The sequence below is a fragment of the Oncorhynchus masou genome, chromosome 2, assembly GCF_036934945.1.
Source record: "Oncorhynchus masou masou isolate Uvic2021 chromosome 2, UVic_Omas_1.1, whole genome shotgun sequence".
Classification (NCBI taxonomy): Eukaryota; Metazoa; Chordata; class Actinopteri; order Salmoniformes; family Salmonidae; genus Oncorhynchus; species Oncorhynchus masou.
In genome coordinates this window covers 255,366-277,418 of record NC_088213.1, presented here as the reverse complement: position 1 = coordinate 277,418, position 22,053 = coordinate 255,366, and the positions used below count along the sequence as shown (strand labels likewise).

Genomic DNA, 22,053 nt, shown 5'->3' with positions numbered 1-22,053 from the left:
TCTGGGCCTCCGTCTCTGACACTGGCACCTCTACTTCAGTCTGGGCCTCCGTCTCTGACACTGGCACCTCTACTTCAGTCCGGGCCTCCATCTCTGACACTGGCACCTCTACTTCAGTCCGGGCCTCCGTCTCTGACACTGGCACCTCTACTTCAGTCTGGGCCTCCGTCTCTGACACTGGCACCTCTACTTCAGTCAGGGCCTCCGTCTCTGACACTGGCACCTCTACTTCAGTCCGGGCCTCCGTCTCTGACACTGGCACCTCTACTTCAGTCCGGGCCTCCGTCTCTGACACTGGCACCTCTACTTCAGTCTGGGCCTCCGTCTCTGACACTGGCACCTCTACTTCAGTCTGGGCCTCCGTCTCTGACACTGGCACCTCTACTTCAGTCTGGGCCTCCGTCTCTGACACTGGCACCTCTACTTCAGTCTGGGCCTCCGTCTCTGACACTGGCACCTCTACTTCAGTAGGGGTTTTCTTAGCCTGTTTTTGGTTGTGCCGTTGTATTTCATGGTACGGCGTTGTATATTCCCACCAGATTTAAACGGCTGATGTTGACCATATATGGTTCATTAGGGGTGTTTTGAAATGCAAATAGTCAAAGTCATGGACGAGCACTGATGCTGAGAACAATTAGTATTTATCAAGGGTTATTTCCTGTGGGTGTGAGTACGACGCTCGCAGGATTGTTCGAAAAATCACACTTTTTCTATGCGTACAAACATTCTAAGTTTCTGTTCGTAAGAAGTATTTATATATATATATATATATATATATATATATATACACACAGTATTTATAGGAAATTGTCTTTATATGTAGATATATATAAATAGATACACTACCGTTCAACATTTTGCCATCACTTAAAAATGTCCTTGTTTTCCATGAAAACATACATGAAATGAGTTGCAAAATGAATAGGAAATATAGTCAAGATGTTGACAAGGTTATAAATAATGATTTTAAAATGAAATAATAATTGTGTCCTTCAAAATTTGCTTTCGCCAAAGAATCCTTCATTACAGTATTGCAGACCTTTGGCATTCTAGTTGTCAATTTGTTGAGGTAATCTGAAGAGATTTCACCCCATACTTCATGAAGCTCCTCCTGAAGCAGTTGTATTGGCTTGATGGGCACTTCTTACGTACCATACGGTCAAGATTCTCCCACAACAGCTCAATAGGGTTAAGATCCGGTGACTGTGCTGGCCACTCCATTATAGACAGAATACCAGCTGACTGCTTCTTCCCTAAATAGTTCTTGCATAGTTTGGAGTTGTGCTTTGGGTCATTGTCCTGTTGTAGGAGGAAATTGGCTCCAATTAAGCGCTGTCCACAGGGTATGGCATGGTGTTGCAAAATGGAGCGATATCCTTCCTTCTTTAAGATCCCCTTTACCCTGTACAAATCTCCCACTTTACCACCACCAAAGCACCCCCAGACCATCACATTGCCTCTACCTCAACCAGACCATCACATTGCCTCCACCTCCACCAGACCATCACATTGCCTCCACCTCCACCAGACCATCACATTGCCTCCACCTCCACCAGACCATCACATTGCCTCCACCTCCACCAGACCATCACATTGCCTCCACCTCCACCAGACCATCACATTGCCTCCACCTCCACCAGACCATCACATTGCCTCCACCTCCACCAGACCATCACATTGCCTCCACCTCCACCAGACCATCACATTGCCTCCACCTCCACCAGACCATCACATTGCCTCCACCTCCACCAGACCATCACATTGCCTCCACCTCCACCAGACCATCACATTGCCTCCACCAGGCTTGACAGATGGTTCACTCCTCAGGCATCTTTCTGCTTGTCACGAATTTTCTTCTTTATGATCCGAACACCTCTAACTTAGATTAATCTGTCCAAAACCCTTTTTTCCAATCTTCCTCTGTCCAGTGTCTGTTATTTTACCCATCTTAATATGTTATGTTTATTGGCCAGTCTGAGATATGGCTTTTTCTTTGCAACTCGGCCTAACTCGGGCAGTTGTTGTTGCCATCCTGTACCTGTCCCGCAGGTGTGATGTTTGGATGTACCAATCCTGTACAGGCGTTGTTACACGTGGTCTGCCACTGCGAGGACGATCATCTGTCCGTCCTGTCTCCCTGTAGCGCCGTCTGAGGTGTGTCACAGTGCGGACATTGCAATTTATTGCCCTGGCCACATATGCAGTCTTCATGCCTCCTTGCAGCATGCCTAAGGCACGTTCATGCAGATGAGCAGGGACCCCGGGCATCTTTCTTTTGGTGTTTTTCAGAGTCAGTAGAAAGGCCTCCTTAGTGTCCTAAGTTTTCATAACTGTGACCTTCATTGCCTACCATCTGTAAGCTGTTAGTGTCTTAACGACCGTTCCACAGGTGCATGTTCATTAATTGTTAATGGTTCATTGAAAAAGCATGGGAAACAGTGTTTAAACCTTTACAATGAAGATCTGTGAAGTTATTTGGATGTTTTCTAATTATCTTTGAAAGACAGAGTCCTGAAAAATGGAAGTTTCATTTTATTTCTGAGTAAACAATAGTAGTATCTTGAGAATAGCTTCTAATAATGATACATGAGCTCCCAGGTGTTTGACCTGCCTATCAAGGGTCTGCGGTACCTGTCCCATTCTACTCACTCTCTGTCCTCTCTCTCTCTGTTTCCTCTCTCTGTCCTCTCTCTCTGCTTCCTCTCTCTGTTTCCTCTCTCTCTGCTTCCTCTCTCTCTCTGCATCCTCTCTCTCTCTGCTTCCTCTCTCTCTCTGCTTCCTCTCTCTATCTGTGTCCTCTCTTTCTGTGTCCTCTCTCTCTCTGTGTCCTCTCTCTCTGTGTCCTCTCTCTCTCTGTGTCCTCTCTCTCTCTGTTTCCTCTCTCTGTCCTCTCTCTCTGCTTCCTCTCTCTCTGCTTCCTCTCTCTCTCTCTGTGTCCTCTCTCTCTATCTGTGTCCTCTCTCTCTATCTGTGTCCTCTCTCTCTCTGTGTCCTCTCTCTCTCTGTGTCCTCTCTCTATCTGTTTCCTCTCTCTGCCCTCTCTCTCTGCTTCCTCTCTCTCTGCTTCCTCTCTCTCTGCTTCCTCTCTCTCTGCTTCCTCTCTCTCTATCTGTGTCCTCTCTCTCTATCTGTGTCCTCTCTCTCTATCCGTGTCCTCTCTCTCTATCTGTGTCCTCTCTCTCTCTGTGTCCTTTCTCTCTCTGTGTCCTCTCTCTCTCTATGTCCTCTCTCTCTCTATGTCCTCTCTCTCTATGTCCTCTCTCTATGTCCTCTCTCTATGTTTCCTCTCTTTCTGTTTCCTCTCTCCAGTCACCAGGTGTTTGATGACATGCCTATCAAGGGTCTGCGATACCTGTCCCATTCTACTGACTCTCTGTGCAAGACCAACCTGGTCAATGAATCTACGGAGTCACTCACAGACGAAGGTTCGTAGGTTACTAATCTCTCTCAACAGCTATGGATAGAATGACTAACATGCTTTGTGTCTTTAAATGCATCTCAAATGGCACCCTATTTCCTGTTTAGTTCCCTACTATAGACCAGAACAATGCTATAGACCAGAACACTGCTATAGACCAGAACACTGCTATAGACCAGAACACTGCTATAGACCAGAACACTGCTATAGACCAGACCACTACTATAGACCAGACCACTACTATAGACCAGACCACTACTATAGACCAGAACACTGCTATAGACCAGAACACTGCTATAGACCAGAACACTGCTATAGACCAGACCACTGCTATAGACCAGACCACTGCTATAGACCAGAACACTGCTATAGACCAGAACACTGCTATAGACCAGAACACTGCTATAGACCAGACCACTACTATAGACCAGACCACTACTATAGACCAGACCACTACTATAGACCAGAACACTACTATAGACCAGAACACTACTATAGACCAGAACACTACTATAGACCAGACCACTACTATAGACCAGAACACTACTATAGACCAGAACACTGCTATAGACCAGAACACTGCTATAGACCAGAACACTGCTATAGACCAGAACACTGCTATAGACCAGACCACTACTATAGACCAGACCACTACTATAGACCAGACCACTACTATAGACCAGAACACTACTATAGACCAGAACACTACTATAGACCAGACCACTACTATAGACCAGAACACTACTATAGACCAGAACACTACTATAGACCAGAACACTGCTATAGACCAGAACACTGCTATAGACCAGAACACTGCTATAGACCAGAACACTGCTATAGACCAGAACACTGCTATAGACCAGAACACTGCTATAGACCAGAACACTGCTATAGACCAGAACACTGCTATAGACCAGAACACTGCTACAGACCAGAACACTGCTATAGACCAGAACACTACTATAGACCAGAACACTGCTATAGACCAGAACACTGCTATAGACCAGAACACTGCTATAGACCAGAACACTGCTATAGACCAGAACACTGCTATAGACCAGACCACTACTATAGACCAGACCACTGCTATAGATGAGACCACTACTATAGACCAGACCAGACCACTACTATAGACCAGACCACTACTATAGACCAGAACACTACTATAGACCAGAACACTGCTATAGACCAGAACACTACTATAGACCAGACCACTACTATAGACCAGACCACTACTATAGACCAGACCAGACCACTACTATAGACCAGACCACTACTATAGACCAGACCAGACCACTACTATAGACCAGAACACTACTATAGACCAGAACACTACTATAGACCAGAACACTACTATAGACCAGAACACTACTATAGACCAGAACACTGCTATAGACCAGAACACTGCTATAGACCAGAACACTGCTATAGACCAGAACACTGCTATAGACCAGAACACTGCTATAGACCAGAACACTGCTATAGACCAGAACACTGCTATAGACCAGAACACTGCTATAGACCAGAACACTACTATAGACCAGAACACTACTATAGACCAGAACACTGCTATAGACCAGAACACTACTATAGACCAGAACACTACTATAGACCAGAACACTACTATAGACCAGAACACTACTATAGACCAGAACACTGCTATAGACCAGAACACTGCTATAGACCAGACCACTACTATAGACCAGACCACTGCTATAGATGAGACCACTGCTATAGACCAGACCAGACCACTACTATAGACCAGACCACTACTATAGACCAGAACACTGCTATAGACCAGAACACTGCTATAGACCAGAACACTACTATAGACCAGACCACTACTATAGACCAGACCACTACTATAGACCAGACCACTACTATAGACCAGAACACTACTATAGACCAGAACACTACTATAGACCAGAACACTACTATAGACCAGACCACTACTATAGACCAGAACACTACTATAGACCAGAACACTACTATAGACCAGAACACTGCTATAGACCAGAACACTGCTATAGACCAGAACACTGCTATAGACCAGAACACTGCTATAGACCAGAACACTGCTATAGACCAGAACACTGCTATAGACCAGAACACTGCTATAGACCAGAACACTGCTATAGACCAGAACACTACTATAGACCAGAACACTGCTATAGACCAGAACACTGCTATAGACCAGAACACTACTATAGACCAGAACACTGCTATAGACCAGAACACTGCTATAGACCAGAACACTGCTATAGACCAGAACACTGCTATAGACCAGACCACTACTATAGACCAGACCACTGCTATAGATGAGACCACTACTATAGACCAGACCAGACCACTACTATAGACCAGACCACTACTATAGACCAGAACACTACTATAGACCAGAACACTGCTATAGACCAGAACACTACTATAGACCAGACCACTACTATAGACCAGACCACTACTATAGACCAGACCAGACCACTACTATAGACCAGACCACTACTATAGACCAGACCAGACCACTACTATAGACCAGAACACTACTATAGACCAGAACACTACTATAGACCAGAACACTACTATAGACCAGAACACTGCTATAGACCAGAACACTGCTATAGAACAGAACACTGCTATAGACCAGAACACTGCTATAGACCAGAACACTGCTATAGACCAGAACACTGCTATAGACCAGAACACTGCTATAGACCAGAACACTGCTATAGACCAGAACACTGCTATAGACCAGAACACTACTATAGACCAGAACACTACTATAGACCAGAACACTGCTATAGACCAGAACACTGCTATAGACCAGACCACTACTATAGACCAGACCACTGCTATAGATGAGACCACTACTATAGACCAGACCAGACCACTACTATAGACCAGACCACTACTATAGACCAGAACACTACTATAGACCAGAACACTGCTATAGACCAGAACACTACTATAGACCAGACCACTACTATAGACCAGACCACTGCTATAGACCAGACCACTACTATAGACCAGACCACTACTATAGACCAGACCACTACTATAGATGAGACCAGACCACTACTATAGACCAGACCACTACTATAGACCAGACCACTACTATAGACCAGACCACTACTATAGACCAGAACACTACTATAGATGAGACCAGACCACTACTATAGACCAGACCACTACTATAGATGAGACCAGACCACTACTATAGATGAGACCAGACCACTACTATAGATGAGACCAGACCACTACTATAGATGAGACCAGACCACTACTATAGACCAGACCACTACTATAGACGAGACCAGACCACTACTATAGACCAGACCACTACTATAGACGAGACCAGACCACTACTATAGACCAGACCACTACTATAGACCAGACCAGAACACTACTATAGACCAGAACACTACAGAACAGTCACCATCACCATCACTAACCCTAACACTGTCACCATCACACAGTCACCATCCCCATTACAGTCACCATCACCATTACAGTCACCATCACCATCACAGTCACCATCACCATTACAGTCACCATCACACAGTCACCATCACAGTCACCATCACACAGTCACCATCACACAGTCACCATCACACAGTCACCATCACACAGTCACCATCACACAGTCACCATCACCATCACAGTCACCATCACCATTACAGTCACCATCACAGTCACCATCCCCATCACAATCACCATCACCATTACAGTCACCATCACAGTCACCATCACACAGTCACCATCCCCATCACAGTCACCATCACCATTACAGTCACCATCACAGTCACCATCACACAGTCACCATCACCATTACAGTCACCATCACAGTCACCATCACACAGTCACCATAACACAGTCACCATCACACAGTCACCATCACAACAGTCACAATCACCATCACACAGTCACCATCAGTCACAATCACCATCACACAGTCACCATCACACAGTCACCATCACCATTACAGTCACCATCACAGTCACCATCACACAGTCACCATAACACAGTCACCATAACACAGTCACCATCACACAGTCACCATCCCCATCACAGTCACCATCACCATTACAGTCACCATCACAGTCACCATCACACAGTCACCATCACCATTACAGTCACCATCACAGTCACCATCACACAGTCACCATAGCACAGTCACCATCACACAGTCACCATCACAACAGTCACAATCACCATCACACAGTCACCATCAGTCACAATCACCATCACACAGTCACCATCACACAGTCACCATCACCATTACAGTCACCATCACAGTCACCATCACACAGTCACCATAACACAGTCACCATCACACAGTCACCATCACAACAGTCACAATCACCATCACACAGTCACCATCAGTCACAATCACCATCACAACAGTCACAATCAGTCACAGTCACCATCACACAGTCACCATCCCCATCACAGTCACCATCAGTCACAGTCACCATCACACAGTCACCATCACAACAGTCACAATCACCATCACGCAGTCACCATCAGTCACAATCACCATCACACAGTCACCATCACACAGTCACCATCACACAGTCACCATCACACAGTCACCATCACACAGTCACAATCACCATCACAACAGTCACAATCACCATCACACAGTCACCATCAGTCACAGTCACCATCACACAGTCACCATCACACAGTCACCCTCACACAGTCACCCTCACACAGTCACCCTCACACAGTCACCACTGTCACTATCACACAGTCACCATCACACAGTCAGTCACCATCACAGAGTCACCATCACATATAGTAAACACACACGTTACCCAGTCACCATCACACAGTCCATAGTAAACACACATTACCCCCAGTAAACAAACGTTACCCCCAACCCCCAGTAAACACACGTTACCCCCGGCCCCCAGTAAACACACGTTACCCCGAGCCCCCAGTAAACACACGTTGCCCCCAGTAAACACACGTTACCCCCAGCCCCCAGTAAACACACGTTACCTACCCCCCCAGTAAACACCGTTACCCCCAGCCCCCAGTAAACACACGTTACCCCCAGTAAACACACGTTGCCCCCAGTAAACACACGTTGCCCCCAGTAAACACACGTTGCCCCCAGTAAACACACGTTGCCCCAGTAAACACACGTTGCCCCAGTAAACACACGTTACCCCCAGGAAACACACGTTGCCCCCAGTAAACACACGTTACCCCCAGTAAACACACGTTACCCCCAGTAAACACACGTTACCCCAGTAAACACACGTTGCCCCCAGTAAACACACGTTACCCCAGTAAACACACGTTACCCCCAGTAAACACACGTTACCCCCAGTAAACACACGTTGCCCCCAGTAAACACACGTTACCCCAGTAAACACACGTTACCCCCAGTAAACACACGTTACCCCCAGTAAACACACGTTACCCCCAGTAAACACACGTTACCCCCAGCCCCCAGTAAACACACGTTACCCCCAGTAAACACACGTTACCCCCAGTAAACACGCGTTGCCCCCAGTAAACACCGTTGCCCCCAGTAAACACGCGTTGCCCCCAGTAAACACGCGTTGCCCCCAGCCCCCAGTAAACACACGTTACCCCCAGTAAACACACGTTTCCCCCAGTAAACACACGTTGCCCCCAGTAAACACGCGTTGCCCCCAGCCCCCAGTAAACACACGTTACCCCCAGCCCCCAGTAAACACACGTTACCCCCAGCCCCCAGTAAACACACGTTACCCCCAGCTCCCAGTAAACACACGTTACCCCCAGCCCCCAGTAAACACACGTTACCCCCAGCTCCCAGTAAACACACGTTACCCCCAGCTCCCAATAAAGGTAAAGTGTCAGGTAGCCTAGAGTGTTGTGTCAGTAACCGAAAGGTCGCTGGTTCGAATATCCGAGCTGAGCGAGGCACTTAATCCTAATTGCTCCCGTAAATGTGTCTGGATTATAGTGTCTATGATAATGTCTAGATAAATACCTGTGAACGCTATCTGAGTGTTGTGTTTCATAATCTAGGCACAGAGATGATTGACAGTCAGCTGATGGGGGAGTTTGAGGAAGACCTGAAAGAGCTGGAAGCGGACTCCTGGAGCAACGTCATGGACAGCAACGTCCTCAAACATCTGAAGAAGGACGTCATCAAGAGACAGGAAGTCATCTACGGTACCTACCACTGCTACTGTACCTACCACTGCTACAGTACCTACCACTGCTACAGTACCTACCACTGCTACTGTACCTACCACTGCTACAGTACCTACCACTGCTACAGTACCTACCACTGCTACAGTACCTACCACTGCTACAGTACCTACCACTGCTACAGTACCTACCACTGCTACAGTACCTACCACTGCTACAGTAACTACTACAGCTACTGTACCTACCACAGCTACTGTACCTACCACTGCTACTGTACCTACCACTGCTACTGTACCTACCACTGCTACTGTACCCTACTCTACCTTGATTTATACCAGGTACTACTACCCCTCTATCTAGAGTTACAGCATACTACTACCCCTCTATCTAGAGTTACAATGCACTACTACACCTCTATCTAGAGTTACAGCACACTACTACCCCTCTATCTACAGTTAAAATGCACTACTACCCCCTCTATCTAGAGTTAAAATGCACTACTACCCCCTCTATCTAGAGTTACAATGCACTACCACCCCTCTATCTAGAGTTACAACGCAATACTACCCCTCTATCTAGAGTTACACCGCACTACCACCCCTCTATCTAGAGTTACAATCCACTACTACCCCTCTATCTAGAGTTACACGGCACTACTACCCCTCTATCTAGAGTTACAGTGCACTACTACCCATCTATCTAGAGTTACAGTGCACTACTACCCATCTATCTAGAGCTGGACATACCCTGATCCCCTCCTATCCTTAACCCCCTCCCTCCCTGTATCTCCCCCTCCTATCCTTAACCCCCTCCCTCCCTGTATCTCCCCCTCCTATCCTTAACCCCCTCCCTCCCTGTATCTCCCCCTCCTATCCTTAACCCCCCCTCCTTCCCTGTATCTCCCCCTCCTATCCTTAACCCCCTCCCTCCCTGTATCTCCCCTCCTATCCTTAACCCCCTCCCTCCCTGTATCTCCCCCTCCTATCCTTAACCCCCTCCCTCCCTGTATCTCCCCCTCCCTATCCTTACCCCCTCCCTGTATCTCCCCTCCTATCCTTAACCCCCTCCCTCCCTGTATCTCCCCCTCCTATCCTTAACCCCCTCCCTCCCTGTATCTCCCCTCCTATCCTTAACCCCCTCCCTGTATCTCCCCCTCCTATCCTTACCCCCTCCCTGTATCTCCCCTCCTATCCTTAACCCCCTCCCTGTATCTCCCCCTCCTATCCTTAACCCCCTCCCTGTATCTCCCCCTCCTATCCTTAACCCCCTCCCTGTATCTCCCCCTCCTATCCTTAACCCCCTCCCTGTATCTCTCCTTCCTAACCTTAACCCCTCCCTGTATCTCCTCCTCCAGAGTTGATGCAGACAGAGATGCACCACGTGAGGACCCTGCTGATCATGATGGAGGTGTACAGTAAGGGTCTGGTGAAGGAGCTGCAGCTGGAGCCTCAGACAGTAGACAGGCTGTTCCCTGCACTGGGGGAGCTCCTGGACCTCCACACCTCCTTCCTGACACATCTCCTGGAGAGGAAGAGAGAGAGCCAGCAGGAGGGGGAGGACGGAGGATTCATCATCAACAAGATAGGAGACATCCTGGAGACACAGGTTAGAGGAGGGAGAGAGCCCACACTACAGAACACCACACTACACCACACCACACCACACTACAGAACACCACACTACAGAACACCACACTACAGAACACCACACTACAGAACACCACACTACAGAACACCACACTACAGAACACCACACTACAGAACACCACACTACACCACACTACAGAACACCACACTACAGAACACCACACTACACCACAGAACACCACACTACACCACACTACAGAACACCACACTACAGAACACCACAATACACCACAGAACACCACACTACACCACAGAACACCACACTACAGAACACCACACTACAGAACACCACACTACAGAACACCACACTACAGAACACCACACTACAGAACACCACACTACACCACACTACAGAACACCACACTACAGAACACCACACTACAGAACACCACACTACAGAACACCATACTACAGAACACCACACTACAGAACACCACACTACAGAACACCACACTACAGAACACCACACTACAGAACACCACACTACAGAACACCACACTACAGAACACCACACTACAGAACACCACACTACAGAACACCACTCTACAGAACACCACACTACAGAACACCACACTACAGAACACCACACTACAGAACACCACACTACAGAACACCACACTACACCACACTACAGAACACCACACTACAGAACACCACACTACAGAACACCACAATACAGAACACCACAATACAGAACACCACACTACAGAACACCACACTACAGAACACCACACTACACCACACTACAGAACACCACACTACACCACACTACAGAACACCACAATACAGAACACCACACTACAGAACACCACACTACAGAACACCACAATACAGAACACCACACTACAGAACACCACACTACACCACACTACAGAACACCACAATACAGAACACCACACTACAGAACACCACACTACACCACACTACAGAACACCACACTACAGAACACCACACTACAGAACACCACACTACAGAACACCACACTACAGAACACCACACTACACCACACTACAGAACACCACACTACAGAACACCACACTACAGAACACCACACTACAGAACACCACAATACAGAACACCACACTACAGAACACCACACTACAGAACACCACAATACAGAACACCACAATACAGAACACCACACTACAGAACACCACACTACAGAACACCACAATACAGAACACCACACTACAGAACACCACACTACAGAACACCACAATACAGAACACCACAATACAGAACACCACACTACAGAACACCACACTACAGAACACCACACTACAGAACACCACAATACAGAACACCACAATACAGAACACCACAATACACTACACTACAGAACACCACACTACAGAACACCACAATACAGAACACCACACTACACCACAGAACACCACACTACAGAACACCACACTACAGAACACCACAATACAGAACACCACACTACACCACAGAACACCACACTACAGAACACCACACTACAGAACACCACACTACAGAACACCACACTACAGAACACCACACTACAGAACACCACAATACAGAACACCACACTACAGAACACCACACTACAGAACACCACACTACAGAACACCACAATACAGAACACCACAATACAGAACACCACAATACACTACACTACAGAACACCACACTACAGAACACCACACTACAGAACACCACACTACACCACAGAACACCACACTACAGAACACCACACTACAGAACACCACACTACAGAACACCACAATACAGAACACCACACTACAGAACACCACACTACACCACAGAACACCACACTACAGAACACCACACTACAGAACACCACACTACAGAACACCACACACAGAACACCACACTACAGAACACCACACTACAGAACACCACACTACAGAACACCACACTACAGAACACCACACTACACCACAGAACACCACACTACACCACAGAACACCACACTACAGAACACCACACTACACCACAGAACACCACACTACACCACAGAACACCACACTACAGAACACCACACTACAGAACACCACACTACACCACAGAACACCACACTACACCACAGAACACCACACTACAGAACACCACACTACAGAACACCACAATACAGAACACCACACTACAGAACACCACACTACAGAACACCACACTACAGAACACCACACTACAGAACACCACACTACAGAACACCACACTACAGAACACCACACAACACCACAGAACACCACACTACACCACAGAACACCACACTACAGAACACCACACTACAGAACACCACACTACAGAACACCACAATACAGAACACCACACTACAGAACACCACACTACAGAACACCACACCACAGAACACCACACTACAGAACACCACACTACAGAACACCACACTACAGAACACCACACTACAGAACACCACACTACAGAACACCACACTACAGAACACCACACTACAGAACACCACACTACAGAACACCACACTACACTACAGAACACCACACTACACCACAGAACACCACACTACAGAACACCACAGAGAACACCACACTACAGAACACCACACTACACCACAGAACACCACAGAACACCTACAATACAGAACACCACAATACAGAACACCACACTACAGAACACCACACTACAGAACACCACACTACAGAACACCACACACCACAGAACACCACACTACAGAACACCCACAGAACACCACACTACAGAACACCACACAACAGAACACTACAGAACACACTACAGAACACCACACTACAGAACACCACACTACAGAACACCACAATACAGAACACCACACTACAGAACACCACACTACAGAACACCACACTACAGAACACCACACTACAGAACACCACACTACAGAACACCACAGAACACCACACTACACCACAGAACACCACACTACAGAACAACACACTACAGAACACCACACTACAGAACACCACACTACAGAACACCACAATACAGAACACCACAATACAGAACACCACACTACAGAACACCACACTACACCACACTACACACACTACAGAACACCACACTACAGAACACCACAATACAGAACACCACACTACAGAACACCACACTACAGAACACCACAATACAGAACACACCACAGAACACACACACTACACCACAGAACACCACACTACAGAACACCACAACAGAACACCACAGAACACCACAATACAGAACACCACACACAGAACACACTACACCTACAGAACACCACACTACAGAACACCACACTACAGAACACCACACTACACACACTACAGAACACCACAATACAGAACACCACACTACAGAACACCACAGAACACCACACTACAGAACACCACACTACAGAACACCACAATACAGAACACCACACTACAGAACACCACACTACACCACAGAACACCACACTACAGAACACCACACTACAGAACACCACACTACAGAACACCACACTACAGAACACCACACTACAGAACACCACACTACAGAACACCACACTACAGAACACCACACTACACCACACTACACCACAGAACACCACACTACAGAACACCACACTACAGAACACCACAATACAGAACACCACAATACAGAACACCACACCACAGAACACCACACTACAGAACACCACACTACAGAACACCACACCACAGAACACCACACTACAGAACACCACACTACAGAACACCACACTACAGAACACCACAATACAGAACACCACACTACAGAACACCACAATACAGAACACCACACTACAGAACACCACACCACAGAACACCACACTACACTACACCACAGAACACCACACTACAGAACACCTCACTACAGAACACCACACTACAGAACACCACAATACAGAACACCACACTACATAACACCACACTACAGAACACCACACTACAGAACACCACACTACAGAACACCACACCACAGAACACCACACCAGAACACACACTACACCACACTACAGAACACCACACTACAGAACACCACAATACAGAACACCACACTACAGAACACCACACTACAGAACACCACACTACACCACAGAACACAACACCACACCACAGAACACCACACTACAGAACACCACACTACAGAACACCACACTACAGAACACCACACTACAGAACACCACAATACAGAACACCACAATACAGAACACCACAATACAGAACACCACACTACAGAACACCACACTACACCACACTACACCACAGAACACCACACTACACCACACTACAGAACACCACACTACAGAACACCACACTACAGAACACCACACTACAGAACACCACACTACAGAACACCACAATACACCACAGAACACCACACTACAGAACACCACACTACACCACAGAACACCACACTACAGAACACCACAATACACCACAGAACACCACAATACAGAACACCACACTACAACCACAGAACACCACACTACAGAACACCACACTACAGAACACCACAATACAGAACACCACACTACACCACAGAACACCACACTACAGAACACCACACTACAGAACACCACACTACAGAACACCACACTACAGAACACCACAATACAGAACACCACAACATACAGAACACCACACTACACCACACTACAGAACACCACACTACAGAACACCACACTACAGAACACCACACTACAGAACACCACACTACAGAACACCACACTACAGAACACCACACTACACCACAGAACACCACACTACACCACAGAACACCACACTACAGAACACCACAGAACACCACACTACAGAACACCACACTACAGAACACCACACTACAGAACACCACATACAGAACACCACAATACAGAACACCACACCACAGAACACCACACTACAGAACACCACACCACAGAACACCACACTACAGAACACCACACTACAGAACACCACAATACAGAACACCACACTACAGAACACCACACTACAGAACACCACAATACAGAACACCACACTACAGAACACCACAATACAGAACACCACACTACAGAACACCACACTACAGAACACACTACAGAACACCACACTACACCACACTACAGAACACCACACTACAGAACACCACACTACAGAACACCACACCACAATACCAGAACACCACAATACAGAACACCACACACAGAACACCACAACACCACAATACAGAACACCACACTACACCACACTACAGAACACCACACACAGAACACCACACCACAGAACACCACACTACAGAACACCACAATACAGAACACCACAATACAGAACACCACACTACAGAACACCACACTACAGAACACCACACTACAGAACACCACACTACAGAACACCACACTACAGAACACCACACTACAGAACACCACACTACAGAACACCACACTACAGAACACCACACTACAGAACACCACACTACAGAAACACCACAGAACACCAGAACACCACAATACAGAACACCACAATACAGAACACCACACTACAGAACACCACACTACAGAACACCACACTACAGAACACCACACTACAGAACACCACACTACACACACTACAGAACACCACACTACAGAACACCACACTACAGAACACTACACCACTACAGAACACCACACTACAGAACACCACACTACACCACACTACAGAACACCACACTACAGAACACCACAATACAGAACACCACACTACAGAACACCACACTACAGAACACCACACTACAGAACAACACAATACAGAACACCACAATACAGAACACCACACTACAGAACACCACACTACAGAACACCACACTACAGAACACCACACTACAGAAGAACACTACACACTACAGAACACCACAATACAGAACACCACACTACAGAACACCACACTACAGAACACCACACTACAGAACACCACACTACAGAACACCACACTACAGAACACCACACTACACCACATACAGAACACCACACTACAGAACACCACACTACAGAACACCACACTACAGAACACCACAATACAGAACACCACACTACAGAACACCACAATACAGAACACCACACTACAGAACACCACACTACAGAACACCACAATACAGAACACACAGAACACCACTACAGAACACCACAATACAGAACACCACAATACAGAACACCACACTACAGAACACCACACTACAGAACACCACACTACACTACAGAACACAGAACACCACACTACAGAACACCACACTACACCACACTACAGAACAGAACACTACACTACACCACACTACAGAACACCACACTACAGAACACCAAACTACACCACACTACAGAACACCACACAGAACACCACACTACAGAACACCACACTACACCCACACTACAGAACACCACACTACAGAACACCACACTACAGAACACCACACTACAGAACACCACAATCACAGAACACCACACTACACTACACTACAGAACACCTGAACACCACATACAGAACACCACACTACAGAACACCACAATACAGAACACCACACTACAGAACACTACACCACACATAGAGACAGAACACCACACACACAGAACACCACACTACAGACACACAATACAGAACACCACACTGTTGAGGAGGAGGACACACATCATAGAGACTGTTGAGGAGGTCCTGGAAGGAGAGCATCCACACCACATCATAGAGACAGTTGAGGAGGTCCTGGAAGGAGGGCATGTTGAACACCATCATAGAGACAGTTGAGGAGGTCCTGGAAGAACACCACATCATAGAGACAGTTGAGGAGGTCCTGGAAGGGCACCACACCACATCAGAACACCACAGGTCCTACATGTTGAACACCACATCATAGAGACAGTTGAGGAGGTCCTGGAAGGAGGGCATGTTGTCACTCACACCACATCATAGAGACAGTTGAGGAGGTCCTGGAAGGAGGGCATGTTGAACACCATCACTGGAAGGACACACATCATAGAGACAGGTCCACACTACACCACATCATAGAGACAGTTGAGGAGGTCCTGGAAGGACAGGGCATGTTGTATCTCTACACCACATCATAGAGACAGTTGAGGAGGTCCTGGAAGGAGGGCATGTTGTCTCTCTACACCACATCATAGAGACAGTTGAGGAGGTCCTGGAAGGAGGGCATGTTGTCTCTCTACACCACATCATAGAGACAGTTGAGGAGGTCCTGGAAGGAGGGCATGTTGTCTCTCCACACCACATCATAGAGACAGTTGAGGAGGTCCTGGAAGGAGCAACACACATCATAGAGACACCAGGTCCTGGAAGGAGGGCATGTTGTATCCACACCACATCATAGAGACAGTTGAGGAGGTCCTGGAAGGAGAGCATGTTGTCTCTCTACACCACATCATAGAGACAGTTGAGGAGGTCCTGGAAGGAGGGCATGTTGTCTCTCTACACCACATCATAGAGACAGTTGAGGAGGTCCTGGAAGGAGGGCATGTTGTCTCTCTACACCACATCATAGAGACAGTTGAGGAGGTCCTGGAAGGAGGGCATGTTGTCTCTCTACACCACATCATAGAGACAGTTGAGGAGGTCCTGGAAGGAGGGCATGTTGTCTCCACACCACATCATAGAGACAGTTGAGGAGGTCCTGGAAGGAGGGCATGTTGTCTCTCTACACCACATCATAGAGACAGTTGAGGAGGTCCTGGAAGGAGGGCATGTTGTCTCTCCACACCACATCATAGAGACAGTTGAGGAGGTCCTGGAAGGAGGGCATGTTGTCTCTCATCATAGAGACAGGTCCACATCATCATAGAGACAGTTGAGGAGGTCCTGGAAGGAGGGCATGTTGTCTCTCTACACCACATCATAGAGACAGTTGAGGAGGTCCTGGAAGGAGGGCATGTTGTCTCTCTACACCACATCATAGAGACAGTTGAGGAGGTCCTGGAAGGAGGGCATGTTGTCTCTCTACACCACATCATAGAGACAGTTGAGGAGGTCCTGGAAGGAGGGCATGTTGTCTCTCTACACCACATCATAGAGACAGTTGAGGAGGTCCTGGAAGGAGGGCATGTTGTCTCTCCACACCACATCATAGAGACAGTTGAGGAGGTCCTGGAAGGAGGGCATGTTGTCTCTCTACACATCACATCAGTTGAGGAGAGACATGTTGTCTCTCTACACCACATCATAGAGACAGTTGAGGTCCTGGAAGGAGGGCATGTTGTATCCACACCACATCATAGAGACAGTTGAGGAGGTCCTGGAAGGAGGGCATGTTGTCTCTCTACACCACATCATAGAGACAGTTGAGGAGGTCCTGGAAGGAGGGCATGTTGTCTCTCTACACCACATCATAGAGACAGTTGAGGAGGTCCTGGAAGGAGGGCATGTTGTCTCTCTACACCACATCATAGAGACAGTTGAGGAGGTCCTGGAAGGAGGGCATGTTGTCTCTCTACACCACATCATAGAGACAGTTGAGGAGGTCCTGGAAGGAGGGCATGTTGTCTCTCTACACCACATCATAGAGACAGTTGAGGAGGTCCTGGAAAGGAGTCTCTCTACACCACATCATAGAGACAGTTGTCCTGGAAGGAGGGCATGTTGTCTCTCTACACCACATCATAGAGACAGTTGAGGAGGTCCTGGAAGGAGGGCATGTTGTCTCTCTACACCACATCATAGAGACAGTTGAGGAGGTCCTGGAAGGAGGGCATGTTGTCTCTCTACACCACATCATAGAGACAGTTGAGGAGGTCCTGGAAGGAGGGCATGTTGTCTCTCCACACCACATCATAGAGACAGTTGAGGAGGTCCTGGAAGGAGGGCATGTTGTATCCACACCACATCATAGAGACAGTTGAGGAGGTCCTGGAAGGAGGGCATGTTGTCTCTCTACACCACATCATAGAGACAGTTGAGGAGGTCCTGGAAGTAGGGCATGTTGTCTCTCTACACCACATCATAGAGACAGTCCTGGAAGGAGGGAGGTACACCACATCATGGAAGGAGAAGGGCATGTTGTCTCTCCACACCACATCATAGAGACAGTTGAGGAGGTCCTGGAAGGAGGGCATGTTGTCTCTCTACACCACATCATAGAGACAGTTGAGGAGGTCCTGGAAGGAGAGCATGTTGTCTCTCCACACCACATCATAGAGACAGTTGAGGAGGTCCTGGAAGGAGGGCATGTTGTCTCTCTACACCACATCATAGAGACAGTTGAGGAGGTCCTGGAAGGAGGGCATGTTGTCTCTCTACACCACATCATAGAGACAGTTGAGGAGGTCCTGGAAGGAGCATGTTGTCTCTCTACACCACATCATGTTGTCTCTCCACACCACATCATAGAGACAGTTGAGGAGGTCCTGGAAGGAGGGCATGTTGTCTCTCTACACCACATCATAGAGACAGTTGAGGAGGTCCTGGAAGGAGGGCATGTTGTCTCTCTACACCACATCATCATAGAGACAGTTGAGTTGAGGAGGTCCTGGAAGGAGGGCATGTTGTCTCTCTACACCACATCATAGAGACAGTTGAGGTCCTGGAAGGAGAGCATGTTGTCTCTCTACAGGTCCCACATCATAGAGACAGTTGAGAGGTCCTGGAAGGGGGTTGTCTCTCTACACCACATCATAGAGACAGTTGAGGAGGTCCTGGAAGGAGGGCATGTTGTCCACACCACATCATAGAGACAGTTGAAGAGGTCCTGGAAGGAGGGCATGTTGTCTCTCTACACCACATCATAGAGACAGTTGAGGAGGTCCTGGAAGGAGGGCATGTTGTCTCTCTACACCACATCATAGAGACAGTTGAAGAGGTCCTGGAAGGAGGGCATGTTGTCTCTCTACACCACATCATAGAGACAGTTGAGGAGGTCCTGGAAGGAGGGCATGTTGTCTCTCTACACCACATCATAGAGACAGTTGAGGAGGTCCTGGAAGGAGGGCATGTTGTCTCTCTACACCACATCATAGAGACAGTTGAGGAGGTCCTGGAAGGAGGGCATGTTGTCTCTCTACACCACATCATAGAGACAGTTGAAGAGGTCATGTTGTCTCTCTACACCACATCATAGAGACAGTTGAGGTCCTGGAAGGAGAGCATGTTGTCTCTCTACACCACATCATAGAGACAGTTGAGGAGGTCCTGGAAGGAGGGCATGTTGTCTCTCTACACCACATCATAGAGACAGTTGAGGAGGTCCTGGAAGGAGGGCATGTTGTCTCTCTACACCACATCATAGAGACAGTTGAGGAGGTCCTGGAAGGAGGGCATGTTGTCTCTCTACACCACATCATAGAGACAGTTGAGGAGGTCCTGGAAGGAGGGCATGTGGTCTCTCATCACCACACCAGTTGAGGAGGTCCATCATAGAGACAGTTGAGGAGGTCCTGGAAGGAGGGCATATGTTGTATCTCCACACCACATCATAGAGACAGTTGAGGAGGTCCTGGAAGGAGGGCATGTTGTCTCTCTACACCACATCATAGAGACAGTTGAGGAGGTCCTGGAAGGACACCACATCATGTTGTCTCTCTACACCACATCATAGAGACAGTTGAGGAGGTCCTGGAAGGAGGGCATGTTGTCTCTCTACACCACATCATAGAGACAGTTGAGGAGGTCCTGGAAGGAGGGCATGTTGTCTCTCTACACCACATCATAGAGACAGTTGAGGAGGTCCTGGAAGGAGGGCATGTTGTCTCTCTACACCACATCATAGAGACAGTTGAGGAGGTCCTGGAAGGAGGGCATGTTGTCTCTCTACACCACATCATAGAGACAGTTGAGGAGGTCCTGGAAGGAGGGCATGTTGTCTCTCTACACCACATCATAGAGAGGGCATGTTGTCTCTCTACACCACATCATAGAGACAG

At 47.6% G+C, this 22,053-nt stretch overlaps 1 protein-coding gene across 1 annotated transcript in view; it reads left to right on the top strand.

Moving 5' to 3' along the window:
- LOC135552066 (A-kinase anchor protein 13-like) overlaps positions 1–22,053 on the top strand; it is a 45,863-nt gene that overhangs the window by 19,963 nt on the left and 3,847 nt on the right. The window contains exons 6-8 of the mRNA XM_064983447.1: positions 3,310–3,425; positions 9,443–9,589; positions 10,923–11,173. Coding sequence (XP_064839519.1) covers positions 3,310–3,425; positions 9,443–9,589; positions 10,923–11,173 — 514 coding nt within the window. The remainder of the gene's footprint in view (positions 1–3,309; positions 3,426–9,442; positions 9,590–10,922; positions 11,174–22,053) is intronic.